Below are 19,748 nucleotides of genomic sequence, written 5' to 3'. Positions count from 1 at the left end.
CCACTTCCGAGGCGAGGCGAATGCAGCCAGTCAAAGCGCAGCACGTCGATGACGTCACCAAAGTGCGCAGTGCTTCATGTGTGACACGGTCACACATGAAGTTCATGTGTGAACTTTTACAGCGTGCTCTAAGTTCACGGTAATAATAATAATAATAATAATAATAATAATAATAATAATAATAATAATAATAATAATAAATAACGCATTTACAACACAACACAAATACAAGTCGTATTTTTGTGCGCATGCAGATATTTGAAGATGTTTTAATAACAAATGCTTGTTGTGCATTGTGAAGTTATTCGTCTTTGTTTAAAACTGCCACGTGCTCGCGTCACATGTCTTACAGGAGATGCCAGGATGGAGGGAGGGACACCATCACTGGCCTGCAGATCTGCTCATCAAGGCTTTCATGGCAGCATCAAGAACTCCACCCAGGACTTTGTAGTCACTGAGATAGATGTGCATGGGCAGCTTGTGAACAGTCCAGGTGCTCCTGAGGAACCTGTGACATTCAAGAGCAATGAGTTTCCACAGAAGGACAATATCAGAGTAAACCTCCTGACTGAGGAAACACCTTCTGATGAAGTCCCAAGCAATGCTGTCAGCTTAGATGGTGGTGAAGTTTTGAGCCAGGAGTGTTTCGACCTGAGTGTCATTCTAAGCAGTTCTGTAAAGAAGACTTTAGAACAATTTGCCAGCGTTGTCCAAGGTTGCACTGAAGTTCAGAAGAACCTGGAAATCTCCCTCGGAGCCTTTCCAGACAAGCAGCAGCGAGCCATCGTGCACAGCGCGCTGAAGTACAATTACCCGTTTCTCATGACCGTCACCGACCACGACGAGATCCTGGTCAGAGAGGACCCAGACTTTAGAGAACTGTCGCATTTAGTCTCTGTGGAGGAAGCGGAGGATTTCTTCAGGTTTAAAGATGCTAAAGTTCCTGGCTCCACGTTCACCTTTGTGCCGGATGACATCAAGGAGCACCGGACGTCTGTTCACCATTTCGTGAGCAGAAAGTTTGGAAAGCTGATGGAGACGAAGAGCTTTGCGACGCGGGGCAGAACTGCTATTACAGTGAGGCTGAGGGAGCGAGGGCGACAGGCCAGGAAGAGGACGGCAGCCGAGCGGGCGGATGAGCAGGATCTCTACACAGGTGAGGAAAAAGGATCATGAGTGGCAGTCCTGTCACAGTTCTACTGCTCGTGACGGCTATGTATAAGGATTCTGTGCCGACAGTGTACTAGATCATCTCAGACCATCTGATTTAGACCAGCAGCACAAGCCTGTTTAGTACTCCGTTGGAAAGTGTTTCAGATCTCACTGCTGATGCTCGCGTGCTGTTTTTCAATGCTTTAACACGCCTGTCTTTCTCATCAATAAGGTTTCACCCTACGAAAAGAAAATCTTGAGACTTTAGAGGCTATCAGCTATATGGCAGCAATGCTTGGAGTTCTTCCATCTGACTTCTCCTACGCTGGCATCAAAGACAAACGAGCCGTAACCTATCAGTCGATGGTCGTGAAGAAGGTTTCTCCAGAACGGTAACGGACATCGTGTTTTAAGCTGAACAGTTATGCAGTTTACTGTTATAACAGTATGTAACAGTCAGATGCAGCTTATTTGGTTCTATTGGCTGCCAACTTGCTGCTCAAGTCAGTATTTAGTTATATATATATATATATATATATATATATATATATATATATATATATATATATATATATATATATATATATATATATATTTCTATATGTTTTCTGTACTTCTGTAGTATTTGTGTCTGTTATCTGACAGGTTGTTGGAAAAGACCTGTGTGTTTGAGAGGAAAGGACTGCAACTGTCTAAAATCCATCCAGTATCCGAACCCCTTCGGCTTGGAAGGCTAGCAGGCAACCATTTTGACCTTGTCATCCGGGACGTGAAGCCTCACAAGTGTAGTTCAATCGATCTAGAAAGTCTTGTGGAAGAGGCTGTGGAGAACGTGAAGGTGAACCAAGTTTATTTGACCCTTATACTATAATTATAATCCCACGATGCTGTAATTGCATAATTTGGAATCACGTTACGTTTAATATTTCAGTGTGTGAATACATTAAGTTCAATGACCATCTTGCAGACTTGGGGCTTTGTGAATTATTACGGACCGCAGAGGTTTGGAAGTAGCCAGAAAGTTCAAGCAGACCAGGTGGGACTTGAGCTTCTGAAGGACGACATGGTAATGACTATTCAGTTCATGAGGTCTGTTTGCCCTTTGTGTGTCTGTATAGTGTATATAAAAAGTACACACACACACACACACACCTGTTACAATTGCGATGTTAAATTTAAAATGAAACCAAAGCCATTTGTTTTGGAGTAGAGTGTACCACACGTACTTTGGAGCATCTCAGATCTGTCAATTTTATTCCATGCTTCCTTGTAAAAAAAAAAACCCAACAACTCCAGATCTGCTCAATTGCGCGGTGATCTCCTATGCACAGCCCTCTTCAAGTAATTCCACTTGATTTCCCCAGTCCCAGCTGAAGAGAAGCAGACCCATACATGATACCACCACCACCATGCTTCACCACGCATATGGGGGTGTTTGTATGATAAGCTGTCTTTTTGTTGTTGTTGTTGCCCCAGTTGTGTCTTTTAGAATTCTACTTTGGTCTACTCAGACCATAACACGTTTTGTCACATGGTTTGGGGTGATTTAGTTGGGCTTGGACGCTTGTGTTTCTGGTGAGAAAGACAATGATGGACGTCGTTATGCTGGATATTCTGGTAATGTATTTTGTTTATGTATGTCTGCGTCCTCTTCAGAATACAGCTCTCAGGTTGTTTCTGAGCCCAGAGGAAGGTGACGACCTGGAAAACAAAGCCAAGCAACATTTCCATCAGACAGGTACAGTAAGTACACATTGGGACATGTTATATGGATTATTCCCATCGTTCACATGTGCAGGTTTTATTAGACAAGATATTGCACACTCAAGTCTATAGCTCCTGCTTCAGTGACAGATGTGTTCACACCTTTTCTCCTGCTGTTGTCCATCATATGCGTTTCGGTCTAAAGTCGCGATTGCACACAAGAAATCCCCCCCCCCCCTATTAACCAGTTAATAGTCTAGTTAAGCGTACTATAAGGGTACTGTAACTATACTCATTTAAGGTGAGGAATGAAGTCCACTACCCTTTGTGGTCTGTGAGGATAATGAGGAACTGATGAGATGCGGGTATCTTCTTCAGGGAATGCAAAAGAAAGCCTGGCTCTCATGCCTCCGCATAAGGCCAGAGAGAGGCTGATGCTACGAGCTCTGCACCGCTACGGCAGCGGCCCCGATGGTTGCACTCACGCTTGGCTCAGCCTGCCGCATAGCATGAGGGTCTTTTACCTCCACGCCTACTGTAGTCGTTTGTGGAACGAAGCGGCGTGCTTCAGGCTGCGGACTCTAGGACCTCGGCCTGTACAGGGAGACCTGGTCCTAGCCGCGGCCTGCAGAGATAGCCAAGCCGAAGAAGAAACGCCTGCGTCACAGGTGAGAGAATTTTAACTCGGGGTAAAAGCAATGATGGCGTTTTAGCTTACGCAGTAACCAGGAATGTAACCTGTAAAGTCTGATCTCATTTCCCTGTCCTTCAGGTCCACGTTGTCACCACTGCAGAAGAGCATGACGGCGTCTTTTCACTAGATCAGGTACGGTTCAGTATCTCTCCTCTCTTTCACTCTGAAGTTTAAACAAACAAAAGGAGGAAGTGTCGTACCGAACACTTTCACTATTATTATTTTTTTGACTAACTGCTATAAGTGTAAAAAAAAAAAAAGTGAAAGGTCTTTTTCTTTCGAGTCATTTGTGTCATGTAGTTGTCTTGTTTATGCGTGGTTGTTATTCAGGTGGTCCTCCCAATGCCAGGCAACAGTGTGAAGTACCCAGAGAATGCGCTCGGCTCCTGGTATCAGGAAAGACTGGGACAGGACGGACTCGGCTCATGTCGATTCAGAATCCCCTCACTTAAACTCAACGTCCCGGGTTGCTATCGCCCCCTACTGTCTTACCCTCGTAATGTCTCCTATAACCTACACGTTGATGAGGACACACAGGACACGGGGTTGTCCGCACCTCCGTGCAGAACTACCCTGGCTCTGGCTTTTAACTTGAATGCGTCCTGTTATGCGACAGTCTGTCTCCGAGAAATCATGAAGTGTGACCCGTAGCAGCTCCTAGTGACTATAACAGAACAAACAAGCGGGTAGATGTAAGATTTTCTGTTCAAATACCACACTGGATTTCCAGACATGGATCACTCCGAGATCATTCTATCATATTTGAGCATAGGTTTGATTGAGACAGGGCAATATATATGAAAAAAGACATTGAAAGACACACTGACTTGATTCTTTTTTTTTATTTAAATACAATGACAAAGTGAACCAATGAATTACGTGTTGTCAGTGTTTTACTTTACAAACTTGTGTGTGTGTGTATATATATATATATATATATATATATATATATATATATATACATACATATATATATACTTGTATAGTATGAACAATTTCCTGTTCCTAGTCACCCAATTGTTCTAAAAAAAAAAAAAAAAAAATCAATGGGAATATACTTCAAATATATTTTTCTCATATGACCCCAAGACACAACTAACTCCTGCAGTTCTCCAGCTGTGATCCTTGGAGATGTTTTATCCACTCGAACCATCCTCTTCACAGTGCGTTGAGACGATACAGACACACGTCCAATTCCAGGTCGATTCATAACATTTGCAGTTGACTGGAACTTCTTAATTATAGCCCTGATGGTGAAATGGGCGTTTTCAATGCTTGTGCTGTTTTCTTATAGACACGCCCCATTGTGTGAAGCTCAACAACCTTTTGCCGCACATCACAGCTATATTCCTCGTCTTACCCATTGTTATGAATGACTAAGGGAATTTGGCTTGTGTGTTACCTCATATTTATAACCCTGTGAAACAGGAAGCTATTGTTGAACAATTTCCTGCCCCTAGTCTCCCAGGTGTACTAAAAAATGTAAAATATCAATGGGAATTGTTTGAATGCAATTGTTTGATATCCATGAGAAGAGTATTTTTGTGAACTTTTTGAACAAAAGATCAAAAGGTTAAACAATAAAGACAATTTTTCACAGCCCTTTACCAAGGGTGCCAATATTAGTGGAGGGCTCTGTAAGACTTAGTAATGTTGAATTTGTTTTGGTGGACACGAATGTTCTGGCTACTCTGTACTACTTTTTGTCCCCTGTTCCACATACAGAGAGGGGAAATGAATATACTTCCAGTGCAGATATCCACTTAAGCTGGGTTCACACTGTACGATTTTGGACACGATTTGGTTGTCTGGCCAAAATACATAAAAAAATGTTTTAAATCAGGCTTGGGGAATAACAGAATACATGTTAGGTATATTTTGTGCAAAGTTAATTCGGTAGAAATGAGCACATTTGTTCATTGTTCTCTGAAATGCTTTTGTTAGGGTGACCGTACGTCCTCTTAATCCCTCAGACACGTCCTCTTCTAGACATTAAAAAAACTTTCAAACCGGGATTTGGCTTTAGTTTCATTATGATGTGCTTATGGTCTTATACTGCATCGTGTGTGCATGTTTGCATTGCTTTCACCCGTCTCTGTAATTCCCACCTTCTCACACCGATTGGTCGATTATAAAAGACTTGCAGCAACTATTGGCCAAATTCCTGCTTCTCAACCGTTATCCTACTCCCAGTGAACACGCGAAGGTGCAGTGCTGTAGTGTACAGTTGCCTGACAATAGCAGCAAATGACTGTTGAAACAGTGCCCATGGCCATATAAGCTCATTTTTAATTCCATGTTATCACGCTGTGTGTAAATGATGGCAGAAGGTTCACGTATTTTATTCCATGGACATTCAGGAGAGTGCAGGAAAAAGTGTGGGCAGAGTGGAACCAATTATAATATATAATATATAATATATATATATATAAAATACTAATAGTGTGTTTTTTTCAGTGTATTAAAATTTGCATTCATTTTCCCCAATGAAAGAAAGAAGAAAAAAAAAGGAAAACCAGTCTAGCTTTTGTGATGTAACATCGCATCAGAGACGGTGATCTTTTATTGATTGATTGATTTATTTATTTATTTTCTTAATCCAAACATTGAACATGTTTTTAAGCTCTAAATAAAAGTATTTTCGATCATATTGCATTTCTCGTGACTTTATTGACGTGTGACCTTGAAGTAATCAGATTACGTTACTTTCATAATTGTAATACTTGAATTACGTTACTGATGTATGAGTACAAATAAAAATATGTTTAAAAAATTAATCTGATGGGGGGGGGGGGGTATTCACTTTTTTTTTTTAAACATAAAAGTAAAATCAAGTTCTAAATATAAATGCGTGAGATTGCTACTTCTTGTGTGAAATTTCAACGAATGAAAATTATAGAAGGATCTTCCTGAAGTTCTCAGGGACAACAGTATTTCTTTTTCCTTTTCGAGTGTTGTTTTAACAGTCATAAAGACCTTAATCATCTCCGTCAGTACAACTGGTTTGATAATATGCAGGTGGAAAGTTCACGGAAACACACCTAAATCATCCCAGGATAGGTCAACCATACAAGATTTGCACAATCTGCTCTCAGACTGATGATAAAGATAACATAAGAGAGAAGTTCAGCAGTCACAGCAGCTCCACAGAGAACAATAAGCCGTGGAACGGCGCTGGAATCATCTCCGCTGCTAAAATAAAAGAGGCATGTTTAAAATTTGCACTCTTGACACAATGTACTCGGATTCGATGAGCCGAATTACTGCCACAGACTTGTATTGTTTCATCAAGTTTGGAGGTAAGAGGGTTGTGTGTGTACAATCCCAAGAACACCATCATACCCACAGTGAAGCACGCTGATGGGAGCATCATGATACGATATGCCTCATTAACGTTTGCATAGAAGCAGCCCCATATAATCGTATTAGGGTATCATTTAATCTCATCAGCCAACAACCCCAAACATACAGCCACAATAGCTCGAGTGGGCCAGACAATCTCCTGACTTGAGTTAGTACCCATGTGTAACCTTAAGGATTGGAAGAGGCTTCCCAGATGATGAATGACATTGTTTATTTCACAGCTACAATGGGACCTGATGACCAAAACTTTAGTTGTGGTAACATAACGAGATACTGTAGGCCTCATGTCATCAGCGCTTCCATCTTGGAGCAGGCAGCTTTCCAGGCTGAGTTCATAGAGCATCAGTTAGGACTGTCCCTTCAGGCTCTTCCTAGTGCAAACTCATAAGAATCTCTACCACTGTTACCTGACCAAATTAGTGTTGTAAAGGTATTACTGTACAGGAGAGTTTGAACATTAAAGTCCGACCTGTGAGATGACGGATAATTTGAAAAGATTTCAGTGTGTGTTTTGTCAGTAGAACTACACGGATTTGACTGTGAACAAAAGCTGTCTTTAATCAACATCAGTATCCTGCTACACAAGTACTTTCTAACATACATTAGGCCTGAAGAAAATAAAACCTGCTTAAAAAAAAAAAATCAGAGCCAACCCCCCCCCCCCCCTTTTTTTTACATAAATATTTATATTTCACAAATCCCCACACCTTACTCACCACTGCTTAAAAAACACCTCCATATATATTTGACAGAGTGAGTTTGTAGTGATGGACAAGGGACAGCCCTGTTCCAGCTAATCCCTGATCGCTCATCTTTCTACCGACCCACTGGTGGCCCTCTGCAGAAGCTGGAGCATGATGGGATACACTGGTGCAAAATTCCTCCCCTGTCTGGCTTTGACAGCCTGCACGTAGGCCTCCAGAGCGCCCCTTAAAAGAAGGAGAAAGGGCACGTTCTTATTTCAGGAAACCATAATTCATAGGCTTCAAGCATGTTTCACCAGCTCTATACCAGGTCTTCTCTTTCGTTAGTTTATCTGGCTCTGCTCTCTCTCACCACACTCTCTCTGAGAGAGAACAGGTTTTTTTTCTAGGTTCAGTGCAAAGTATCACCTATGTGTGGGGAAAGTTAACCCAGTAATGAACACATCAAGTCACTGAACGCATTCTGCACATTACACAAACTGGTTCTCTGGAAAGGCAACAACATTCGGTGACGGTTTCACCTTCTGGTCCCTTCAGTACAGTAAAAATTGGTGCTTGAAAGTATGTGAACCTTTTACATTTTTCTATATTTCTGCTAACCTAAAACATCGGCAAGTCCTAAAAGCAGATAAAGAGAATCCAATTAAAACAAAAGAGACAAAACTATTACACTTGGTCATTTATTTATTGAGGGAAATGATCCAGTATTACATATCTGTGAGGGTTAAAAGTATGTGCACCTTTGCTTTCAGTATGTGGTGTGAGCCCCTTGTGCAGTAATAACTGCAGATAAGCGTTTGGGGTAAGTGTTGATCATCTGCACATCGGCTCGGAGGAGTTTTATCCCGTTCCTCAGTACAGAACAGCTTCAGCTCTGGGGTGTTGGTGTGTTTCCTCACATGAACCGCTCGCGTCAGGTTCTTCCACAACATTTCTACTGGATTAAGGTCGGGACTTTGACTCGGCCGTTCCAAAACATTAATTTATTCTTCTTTAAGCGTTCTTTGGTAGAACGACTCGTGTGTTTAGGATCGTTGTCTTGCTGCATGACCCACTTTCTCTTCAGATTCAGTTCATGGACAGATGTTCTGATGTTTTCATTTAGAGTTCACTGGTATAATTCACAATTCATTGTTCCATCAGTGATGGCGAGTCGTCCTGGACCAGATGCAGTAAAACAGGTCCAAACCCTGACACTACCACCACCATGTTTCACAGAGGGAATAAGGTTCTTATGCTGGAGTGCAGTGTTTTCCTTTCTCCAAACATAACATCATTTGAACCAAAAAGTTCTATTTCAGTCTCATCCATCCACTAAACATTTTCCCATTAGCCTTCTGGCTTGTCCACGTGATCTTTAGCAAACTACAGATGGTTCTTTTTGCAATGTTCTTTTTGGAGAGCAGTGGCTTTCTATTTGCAACCTTGCCATGCACACCGTTGTTGTTCAGTGTTCTCCTGATGGTGGACTCATGAACATTAACATTAGCCTTAACAAAGTGAGAGAGGCCTTTAGCTACTTAGAAGTTATCTTGGATTCCTTCCTGACCTCATGGACTACTGCACATCTCGCTCTTGGAGTGATCTTTGTTGGTCTCCACTCCTGGGGAGGGGAACAATGGTGTTGAATTTCCTCCATTTCTACACAATCTGTCTGACTGTAGATCGGTGGAGTCCAAACTCTTTAGAGATGGTTTTGTAAACTTTTCCAGCCTGATGAGCTTCAACAACTCTTTTTCTGAAGTCCTCAGAAATCTCCTTTGTTCGTACCATGATACACTTCTACAAATATGTGTTGTGAAGATCAGACTCTGATAGATCCCTGTTCTTTAAATAAAACCGGACGCTCCCTCACTCACACCTGATCATCATCCTCCCATTGATCGAAAACACCTGACTCTAATTTCACCTTCAAGTTAATCTGCTAATCCTAGAGGTGCACATACTTTTCCCACTCACAGATATGTAATATCGGATCAGTTCCCTCAATAAATAAATGGCAGAGTGTAATAGTTTTGTCTCATTTGTTTAACTGGGTTCTTTGTCTACTTTTAGGACTTATGTGAAGATCTGATGATGTTTTAGGTTGTATTTGTGCAGATAATTCTAAGCAACACTGTAAATCATTTTAACTATTCCTTTTGGCTCATTTTAGACTTTTAAACAAGTAATGAAGAGTTCATTTAGTTTTTTTAAAGGTAGGTTTTAAGAATGTATGGGTAACTGGGGGCTTTAGGAATTGTGTAATAGAGTTTGTTTGTTTCTTTATACTAACGTGTTGTTCTGATGCATCATATTGTGAATGGTGGACTGTGAAGGTGTATCTGATACGCGAGTGATGTATTGCTTAGGAAACTAATGTGTTGAATTTGAACAGATAGTTTTCATTATGTTCTCATTTCTTTATGTTTTTTAAACCACAGCAGGATTATCTAAACCTGGATTGACAGAAAAAACTGGTTAACTAGCGCTGTGAAGTAAATACATAAGCAATGAGCAAGTAAACAAGCCGGAGATTCATTTTAGTACTACAAACTGCATGCTTGAATCCGTCTCAGGGGTTTTAAAGGTTAAGCTGGCCAACTACTGGCCGTGTTTATATGTACTAGGGACTCGATTACCTGACTAGAATAAGGCGATCCTTCTCAGAAGGATGGTCATCAAGCCACTGAGAGTACCTCGCAACAGACCACTCTGCTCTCTGCGTTTGAAAAAGGATTTCAAAAGACGATCAATAACGTGTGGTTTAAAGCTACGACACATTTTCTTTAAATCTGCGTTACAAATAGTGAGTTTAATCATCTTGCATGTTTACATGTACAAAGATAGCATTTAATTCACTGAAGTGTTGTACCTGGTGAGGAGACTTCAGTTCTGCTGGGGCGCGGGAAAACAGGAAGTGCAATATGGTACTGTAGGGAATCAGATCACCCACGGCCTGACTACTGGCTATGTGCTCACTAGTCTGAAAAAGAAGAGGCCTGGAATACATTCGCGCACACACACACACACGCGCACACACAAAACATGCCATTCATCATAAGGCTTTTGAAAGGACAAATTTTTTTAAATCTAAAAAAATCTATTTATTTATTTATTTTTAAGACAAGCATATTTTTGGTAATTGTTGAAACCTTTGGAATGTGATGAACATATATTTGGACGTAAAAATGTAGAATTATGTTTAGCCCTTTTTCAACAACATTAATTGGCGATGGTCTTAAAAATCATCATGTAGTGTGACCGTGATTTACACTCCAAATAATATACTAATATTATTTTTTCCACAGCTGTAGAAAAAAAAAAACATGCATACATTATTTAGTATCCACATGGAATTTTAATAAAGCTGTTGCAGTTATTTGTTACACCACATGACAGGTGATCACCAAATGATGAGAAGAGCTGCCATGGTTAATTATAGATTGATACGCAATTCATTTGATTCTTTCTGGTTCATAAACCCACGCATAAGTGTTTTTAGTACAAAAACGTAGCACATTAAACGTGCTAAAATATTCTCCTAATCAGCTTGCTTGCATGTTTTAAACCTTTCTTTTCTTCACATCGCATGACTGTTCCTGCTAGATTTGCATGTACTGCAAGACTGAGCTAGGCCTAACCACCGAAGTGAAACAGGACTTCCTGTCACTACAGCTCTTACACATATACACATATACATACATACACACACACACCATACACACACACACACACACACACACACACACACACACACACACACACATATATATATATATATATATGTATATGAGTAGTATTCGAGGTACCGTCAAATAGCCTGCATCTTTTGATCTAAGTAGGCGTGGCGGATCATATAAAACCAAAAGGTTGCTTAGATATTGTGGCGCGAGAGCGTTTAGTGCTTTATAGGTTAATAAAAGTATTTTATAGTTAATGTGAGATTTTACTGGGAGCCAATGCAGTGTGGATAAGATCGGGGTGATATGGTCGTATCTTCTGGTTCTAGTTAGGACTCTAGCAGCTGCATTCTGGACTAATTGGAGCTTATTTATATTCCTACTGGAACATCCAGACAGTAAGGCATTACTGTAATCTAGTCTAGAGGTGACGAATGCATGAACTAGTATTTCCGCATCATGTAATGACAATATGTTTCTTATTTTAGAAATATTTCTGAGATGAAAGAAGACTATCCTAGTAATATTATCTACATGAGCATCAAATGATAGGCTGGAGTCAATAATAATAATATATATATATATACACACACACACACACACACACACACACACATATACATTTTATATATATATATATATATATATATATATATATATATATATATATATATATATATATATATACACACAAATATATATAAAGTTCTACGGAACTAGACACCAACAGCCTCTACCGGAAACAACATTTAGCTTTGGATCAATTAATCAATCTAATTGGTTCATCTGCTGGTTATGATGATAATTCCATATAAATCGTACAAAACTTCAAATACTCGCTCTTGAGATATTGTGCTAATTGTATTTAAGAATGTGAACGTGTTGCAGGTTTGGTCAGTAATGCAAATCACTTTTAAAATAATCCAAAATACAGCTAAATACAATTTAGCAATTAGAGCAATTTTAACGGCACTAATGGACGGACAGTCGCACCACATGATATTTTACTCTATAAATGAAATAATAAAGACCAGTACATGAAAAGACATGGGAAATTTAAAGTGGGTACATATAAATTTGACGCACTAGATTGTTTTGTTGTGTTTTTATTTCAATTTTAATCTACCGAGATTCAATAAAGCCTGAGGTTATATTTAGTCATTTTGTGTAACAATCCCTCTCATTACCTTAAAAAAAAAAAAATCTTTAAAAAAGTCTTCAATCTACACTGTGAAATGTAAATAAAATACAAGTTGGTATTTTTATTTCAGCATTCATGAACGGAGTATGTATACAGTGTACTGATCAAATAAATGCGGTGGCACCTAAAGCCTTCACTTCTGTCGCCCACCTGCTCTCGGGAAGACCTCAATCTTCCCAAATCGAGCACGAGACAGACGAGTATCACTATAAACTCACCTAAAGGAGCGCAGCAAGCGGTATGCTTTTCCCAGGTCTGATATTCGTCTGCAAAGTGGAGCCACAGCCAGTTCCATCTGAAACACACACGTACACGTACACGTACACACACACACACACACACACACACACACACACACACACACACTCCTGAATATAATTTTGAACAAATTGCAAAAAGCATGTTTTCTTAAATTTTTGTTTTTTTCCTCATAATGAGTGGCGATTAGAAAATAATCAATCTGTACCCAGTACCAGATCAGTATGCCTCATTCAAACTGATGCTAATCCAAGACAAACATCCAGCTTACTATTGGGAAAACACTGAACCTGATGACATTACATTACATTTGACAAGCTCCTAAGGTAACTTTCCATGACTGCACTTAGTCTCACATGGCCTGAAGTTCTCCTTCGTACCTTCAGCTAAACCGAAACCTTTTCGCCTTCCTTACCTGGGCGAAGTCTGCAGCCAGCCTCATCTTGCCGCCCTCACCGAGAGGCCGCAGGAGGCAGGCGTGGCGGATGAAGAGCGTGATGGCGCGCTGAGCGATGGCCTCTGTTCTGTCATAAAGGAAGTCCACTGACTGCAAGTGGCAGAAGTAGTCGCTCATGACCCGGGATATGAAGCCTTGCAGCTCCCGCATATACAGAGAGCAAGGCATGTCTGGCTTCTCTCCAGCTGAGAGAGGACTAGGAGTACACACACACAACATTGTCACATAGTATCATTTATAAATACCCTAAACACACAAATTAAAGAGTGGTCCATGTGCTATAGGGATAAATAATGTTTAAAATAGTCACACCTGTAACGTTAGGACAGAATTAGGGCATCGTTTTGTTTATTTAGGCCCCCCCCCTTTAGAATGTGTGATTGGTGCCCCAATGATCTAAAGCACACTTGTTCACTGGTCTTCCATCACCTGTTGCCAAGAAACACGTTTTGTGCGATGGGTAACTTGTGACCTCTTATGCTAATCAAGTCTTTCTCAGTGAGAAGGGAAAAGCAGTAATGCATTCAAACTGGGCAAACTCTATGGAGTCAGAAAAAATGTGCGAATAATATTCCCATGCATGACTTGGACTTTATAACGGAAACACATTTCACACACTTGTATCTGCACATACACGCTGCTATGCCTCATGGGCATTAAAACCGGTTTGGCGCGTCCGTCCATCACTTAACCAATCAGAAACTCAGCGTAGATCATCGACGGACAACGGCGTTAGCTAAACAGGTTCATCCCCAAACAAAAACTAGCTAGCAGGAAGACAGAGAACATTTCCAGACTAAAGCTAGCTAATGTTTAAAAACACGTCCAAACAAATCCAGCTAGATCACAATGCTTACAACATCCTACACCAAAGCTAGACACAGAAATAATGCTAGCTGGGTATTGGCAACTAAGTAAATTCAGTTCAATCAGTACTAAGTTTTAATACTAAGACTCCTGTTACTCGGTCAGCAATGACAGAGACGACAGGAATGACTGACATGTTGTTTACCGTGAATGAACGGAGGGTGTGTGTGTGACAGGAGCATGTTCGGGGTTATTTACCTGCAGAAGTCTTCCTGGTGCATGGTGAGGAGAATGGCTTCCACAGAGTCTGTAACAGACATCAACAGCGGATGGACTGCGCTGTCCATCAGAGCCTGCACCGCCTGAAAGACAAAGACGGCATAAATAAGACGGATGCAAACGATTAAAAAAGGCCAGCTCTGGAAAAAAAATTTACAGGAAGCTTGAAGAAACTAACATGCTCCCTTTTTTATATAAAATGATGAGATTATAGGTCTATAAACACTTTTAAATCAATTCACTAATTGTCTGAAGTCATTCAGCTTTGACTGCGAGTTTGAATGTTCAACAGAAAATCAGGTAGTAGTATATACACGATGTACATAACGAAGACGTGTGTGTGTGTGTGTGTGTGTGTGTATATATTACCTCTAAAGACGTTGTAAGTACTTGCTCTGCAGCCGGAGGGAAGGAAGGAAGTACAGATATTACCTGAACACACGCGGAAAGGGTTGGTCAGTAACTCGGTTACAAAAATCATAAGCACGAAAAAAAAAAAAATTAACGGTCTTCTTCTTTATTTATTTATATATATGTAATTAAACGAGTGACACTTCACGAGACTGCTGACAAAAAAAAAACAAAACAAAAAAAAACACGTTTATGGATTTTAAAATGTAATCAAAGTTTATTTATCAATTTGAACATTTTAAAAATCACACGATCAAAGAGAAGGTTAAAAAAAAACAAGCATTCTTGTGCGTACGCTCTTTTTGTATGTCGAAAATATAATCTTTATGTAGTTAATAACGTTACTAAAAGTCCAGGCGTTAATTTAATCAATCAAATTGTGAAGGAAAAACATCTCGTCTAATCCTACATGTGACACATGTCCATGTTACACCACGTTAAATCATCAGTCTCGCATACAAGGAGATTTACAGATCTCTGGGGTGGGGGTGTACGGTACTCACTTTGGCCAGAGACTGCTGCAGGTGGTGCAGTGAATTAACCGCTGCTACATTCCTCCTCTGACCTTCTGTCAAAGGCCCAATCACCTGGCTGGCATCACCCTGTGTACAGAGCTGGGGGGTGGGGTAATGTTTATATTATACAAATCATTATTACTGATTCTCTTAAAGGGAACAAAGAGCTGGGGATTTTCCCCGGCTTAAGTCATAATCATTGTGGCGCTCTTACCAAGTGCTCAGACTTCACACAGAACAGCTGCACGGTCTTGGCGATATTCTTGGTAACAGCGATGGTCAGCCCAGGGTCCACCAGAGACACGTTCAGCTCACTGCAGGACGAGAGAACATCCTGGGATTCGTTTATAGCATTTAATCAGATCATATCTCTATGATTGTATATGATTATATATATATATTAGTTATATGATATAACAAACAAAATCCTCATGTCGTTCTAAAGAGCCAGAAATAGACTTCAGGTCAAAACAGCACCAGGGGTATTCCTTCAGAAAACATTTGATAAGAAGTGAAAGACCTCTTAAACGTATAACAGGGACACAAACAGCCCAAACCTGGCAATGGTTTTGATGATGCTGTCCATTTCGTCAGTGGAAGGGGGGCTATGCCCCCCCTGCGGAAACACCAGATTGATGGGGTCAAACAGGCGCGAGAGCGATTTGGACAGGTAGGCCGCTTCATACGGCTGAAGGGAGCTCTTTAGAGCTTTTTCTAGACTGGAGGAAAAAAAGAAAAGTAAAACAAAGCAACAGGATCAACTACACTCAAACAGTCATAAAAATGGAGACACGTTTTGATGCCAAGTTTAAATTTTTAAAAACTGAATAAGTAAACACGCCAGGCAAAAGAAATATAAACATAATATAAATAGATAAAGAGAAAGAGTCGTGCAAACAAACCACCTCCTTTTACATTTCCAGACAACTTTTCATACGTGGCGTGTGGTTTACTGTGTGTTTGCCTGAACTTTTGAGCAAATTGAAACATTTCAAGTCACTTGAAGCAACTAATGTGCGTGTGTGTGTGTGTGCGCGCGCGTGTGTGTGTGTGTGTGTGTGTGGGATGCAGCCTGACGCACTCATAATCTGGTTTAGTGTATGGGAAGAGATCCTGCGTGTCCGCTTCAGAGATGGTCAAATCCGGATCCAGCCCCGAGCCACCGCTTCCCAGAATGCCTTGCGTGTTGGCACTGTACTGCTGCAGCCGCTTCCACAGCTCGTTGTAGAGCCTCAGGAGCTTCGGGTACTCGCCCTCGAGAGCTTGCTTCAGGAATGTGGAGGCTATAAAGGGAAGGTCGGGTGAACAGTGCGACAGTTTCAATGACAAACATGAGACGCAAAACGGGTAAACCTTGGAAAAATCACCTCTGACCCATCGTAAACCAAGTTCCGTACAAACAACTCAAACGGTTACTGACCTTCTGTGGATTTCTGAAGTTCCACAGACAGCATCTGAGCGATCGAGTCCCAGAACATGTACAAGATGTTCGACTGGCCGTCCTTCAGAGGGAGAGAACATGTAAAGAGAGGTTCAAACTGGGGAAAGTGTGGAGCCTTTAAAAACATGTCACACTCACACAGACAGTAATACATTTTTTCCCCGCACCTTAACGAACTCATCAATGAAACACACGTGAGTGACAGGATCCCTCTTCTTGGTCAAAACCTTGTGAAGGTGCTGCACCTACACATTGCACAAGACATGATACAGTCAGACAAAGTCATTCGTTGGTAAAAAACAAACAAAGAAAAACCAGCGTTACAGATTTCCTTATACCTGGGAACAGGCCGCACATATCTGGTCCATCATTTTCTCCAGGTTGGTCCAAAGAGCAGCACGAAATGTAGCTGTGTTTCCTGGAGTGGGCAATACAGCCCGACCTGGGGCACCTACAGGACAGCACACACACAAATTTCAAATATCTAAAGCATACACACCTAAATCTATCTATGTATACATACACTGAAGTTATATTAACGGAGAACATCGCGATCATTTTCTACAAGCAGTTCTATAGCCTTATTTCACTTCCTGCTTGAGATTTTGTACATAACTCCTGATGACACACTGATTAGAACAAGGACAACAACAATACTTAACCCCTAATGTTAGCAGGCTGAGTGAGGACTTTAATGTCAAGGGCGCTGGTTACACTCTCGTGGACCGATGCCTTGTATCCTTCCACCACGCTGAGGATCGTCTCCCTCAGGCTGCCCAGGTTATAGAAGACCTGAAGCGCCGTTCCCACCTGAGACGGGTTCTGCGGTCGGTGCAGAGAAAGGCAGCTTTTAAAAACAGAGGTTCCCCCACATATCTGAAGTATCTCAGGCTGTCTCGGTTAAAGGATTCTCCCCTCTTCTGACTCAATAATATTACTGATCCCCAAAGGGAGTCATGCTGTCTAAATAACATTTGTTTTTAAACGCTAAATAACATTGGGGATTAAAATTGAAAAACGACCACACAGTGCACACACGCTTACCTGAATTTCCATGCCCTGCTCTAGAAGTCTTTTGGCCTGGTTCTCCACCTCCAGATGTGCACGACTAATAAACAACAGGTCATTTTCGATCACTTCAATGCCGGATAGATCCACCCCCTGAAACAGGTAGTCTGAAAGACACCGACTCAGCCGGTGAATTAACGTGTACAAAGATACACTGTTTAGAAATGAAAACGGCCGACTTTTCACACAGACACAGCTGCAGACTGGAACAGGGTAGAACTTCTGGTTTAAGGCGAAGAAATTGAGAGGAAACACGGAGTCTAAAATCCAAAATATGAACCAGAGAACATCCATGCGCACGTCACGTGAACTTCTGTTGGGTAAATCTAACATATATTCAGCCTCAAGTTTTATGCGGCATTCATTTTTATGGGCAGCCGGTCGGCTCCCGAGGATGGGTTGAGGTTGGCGTGAAAGATATTCTTCGTTCACTCACCCAGTTCGTTGAGGCTCTGGGCGGCTTTGGTCAGTTCCCGGCTTCCCCCCTGGAGCTGGCCCTGCAGCCGTTTACTCAGATACAGGATTCGGATTATCCTCCTCAGGAGGTCGCACACGACCTGGAGAAAGACAGCAAACTGCCTGAAACTAGTCACCTTCCATGGTCACTTTATAAGAGAACATAAGCCTTCTCAGTCTCCAGGTTTAAAGCCTAAGCATATTACAGTAAAAACATACAATTTCATCATGTACTTTGTGTGGTTAAACACAAAGCAAGACGCATCTCCTCTAGCGACATGTGTCTGGTGCAAATGAAAGTACTATACAAAGATCACTTAGATATCACAGAGAGAAAAAAGGAAACACCTGAAGTCGAGCGAGCTGGGAAGTCCGAGCCACAATCTTATTGTAGGGATCAACAATTTTGGTCTTTATCCTTTGTTTGAGAGAAGAGAGAAGAGAGGGGGGGGGGGGGGCGTGGGGGTATGTTTTTAGTAAGAGCACTGAAACACTGATCGGTGCACACAACAACGCTTGAGGTGTACCTGTCTACGGCGCTCTGTAACGCAGCAATCCGCGCCTGCATCATTTCAAGGACACCTACAAGAGATAAACACGTCAACCTTGTTTTACGTTCTTCTTGCACTGGTTCATATACACCGTCCAAGCGATTGTTCTTGTAAATAAATCTTACCCTCAAGAGACTCAATTCCAGTTGCCTGAGCGAGCAGATCTTCATGTCTAGCCACAACCTGCATAACACATGAGTACCATATGTATATAGTCTGGTAAGATATTCCCTTCAGATGTGTATTTAAACACAGCGGCAGTGTGAGGGGGGGAGGTGCACCTGACGCACCTGGCAGTGGAGCTCTTTGTCCAGCTGACTGATGCCCTCAGCGAGCTTGGCCAGCTGCTCAGCGATGACTGCATGATGGATGGCATGGGCTGTGTAGGTCTTCACATCAAACTCCTCACTCAGGAAGTCCGAGTAACATTCTACATCACATTTAGGCACTGCATCAACACCACTGCTATACAGAAAGGCTTAACCCCCTCCCCAAACACACACATACATACATACATACATACATACATACATACATATATATATACACACACACACACACACACACACACACACACACACACACACACACACACACACCACCTACCGCCACATTCTGTTTACCATATACAGCTGACCTCATTCATGCACATCTACTACAATTCCAAACCCAAACAGAAATGTAAACGCGACAGCTCCTGAAGAATAACACCTGAATTACCATTTTTTAAAAGTGAATTCTTAGTTGACTCGCAGCCGGTCGCCATTGCTGCCACATCAAGTATGACGTATAATCCCTGCGACATATATTATATATAAACGATGTTATTTATGAATCCAAATAAAATCGGTAATATTAATAAACAGTAACAGCTGAACGTTTGATAAACTTACAGCAACGAACGCTAGTGTGAAATTCCCCTTTTTTCAGAAACCCCGAGGAATGTTTCAAAACAACACAGTTAGATGCGTTGGAACTTCTTCCGATTGGTGCATTACCGCTGTAGTTATTGCGTCATAAACCCG

General features: G+C 41.3%; 2 protein-coding genes across 3 annotated transcripts; one reads left to right on the top strand and one right to left on the bottom strand.

The window, feature by feature from the left end:
- Positions 1-39: 39 nt before the first annotated feature.
- pus7l (pseudouridine synthase 7 like) lies at positions 40-4,425 on the top strand. 2 transcript variants are annotated; one of them, XM_017494161.3, is made up of 9 exons: positions 40-139; positions 353-1,156; positions 1,385-1,544; positions 1,798-1,990; positions 2,084-2,218; positions 2,809-2,890; positions 3,235-3,524; positions 3,629-3,682; positions 3,881-4,425. In XM_017494161.3, exons 2-9 carry the CDS (start codon positions 364-366, stop codon positions 4,199-4,201), a joined length of 2,028 nt encoding a protein of 675 aa, XP_017349650.1. In that variant the 5' UTR covers positions 40-139; positions 353-363; the 3' UTR covers positions 4,202-4,425. The 2 variants fall into 2 exon arrangements, with proteins under 2 accessions (XP_017349650.1, XP_017349651.1); XM_017494162.3 differs by having other exon boundaries at positions 41-139; positions 2,120-2,218.
- A 2,680-nt stretch (positions 4,426-7,105) lies between these two features.
- On the bottom strand, positions 7,106-19,738 carry cog5 (component of oligomeric golgi complex 5). The gene is made up of 23 exons (XM_017494157.3): positions 19,617-19,738; positions 19,444-19,519; positions 19,014-19,153; positions 18,849-18,906; positions 18,700-18,754; positions 18,521-18,590; positions 18,153-18,273; positions 17,693-17,823; positions 17,311-17,470; positions 16,987-17,099; positions 16,816-16,893; positions 16,628-16,709; positions 16,289-16,490; positions 15,765-15,926; positions 15,422-15,521; positions 15,196-15,306; positions 14,651-14,713; positions 14,261-14,364; positions 13,154-13,391; positions 12,699-12,775; positions 10,472-10,598; positions 10,239-10,318; positions 7,106-7,842 (listed from the first exon to the last, which is right to left on the bottom strand). Exons 2-23 carry the CDS (start codon positions 19,487-19,489, stop codon positions 7,722-7,724), a joined length of 2,439 nt encoding a protein of 812 aa, XP_017349646.1. The 5' UTR covers positions 19,490-19,519; positions 19,617-19,738; the 3' UTR covers positions 7,106-7,721.
- Positions 19,739-19,748: the final 10 nt, after the last annotated feature.

This window comes from Ictalurus punctatus, chromosome 19, assembly GCF_001660625.3.
Source record: "Ictalurus punctatus breed USDA103 chromosome 19, Coco_2.0, whole genome shotgun sequence".
Classification (NCBI taxonomy): Eukaryota; Metazoa; Chordata; class Actinopteri; order Siluriformes; family Ictaluridae; genus Ictalurus; species Ictalurus punctatus.
This window is presented reverse-complemented; position numbering and strand designations above follow the sequence as displayed.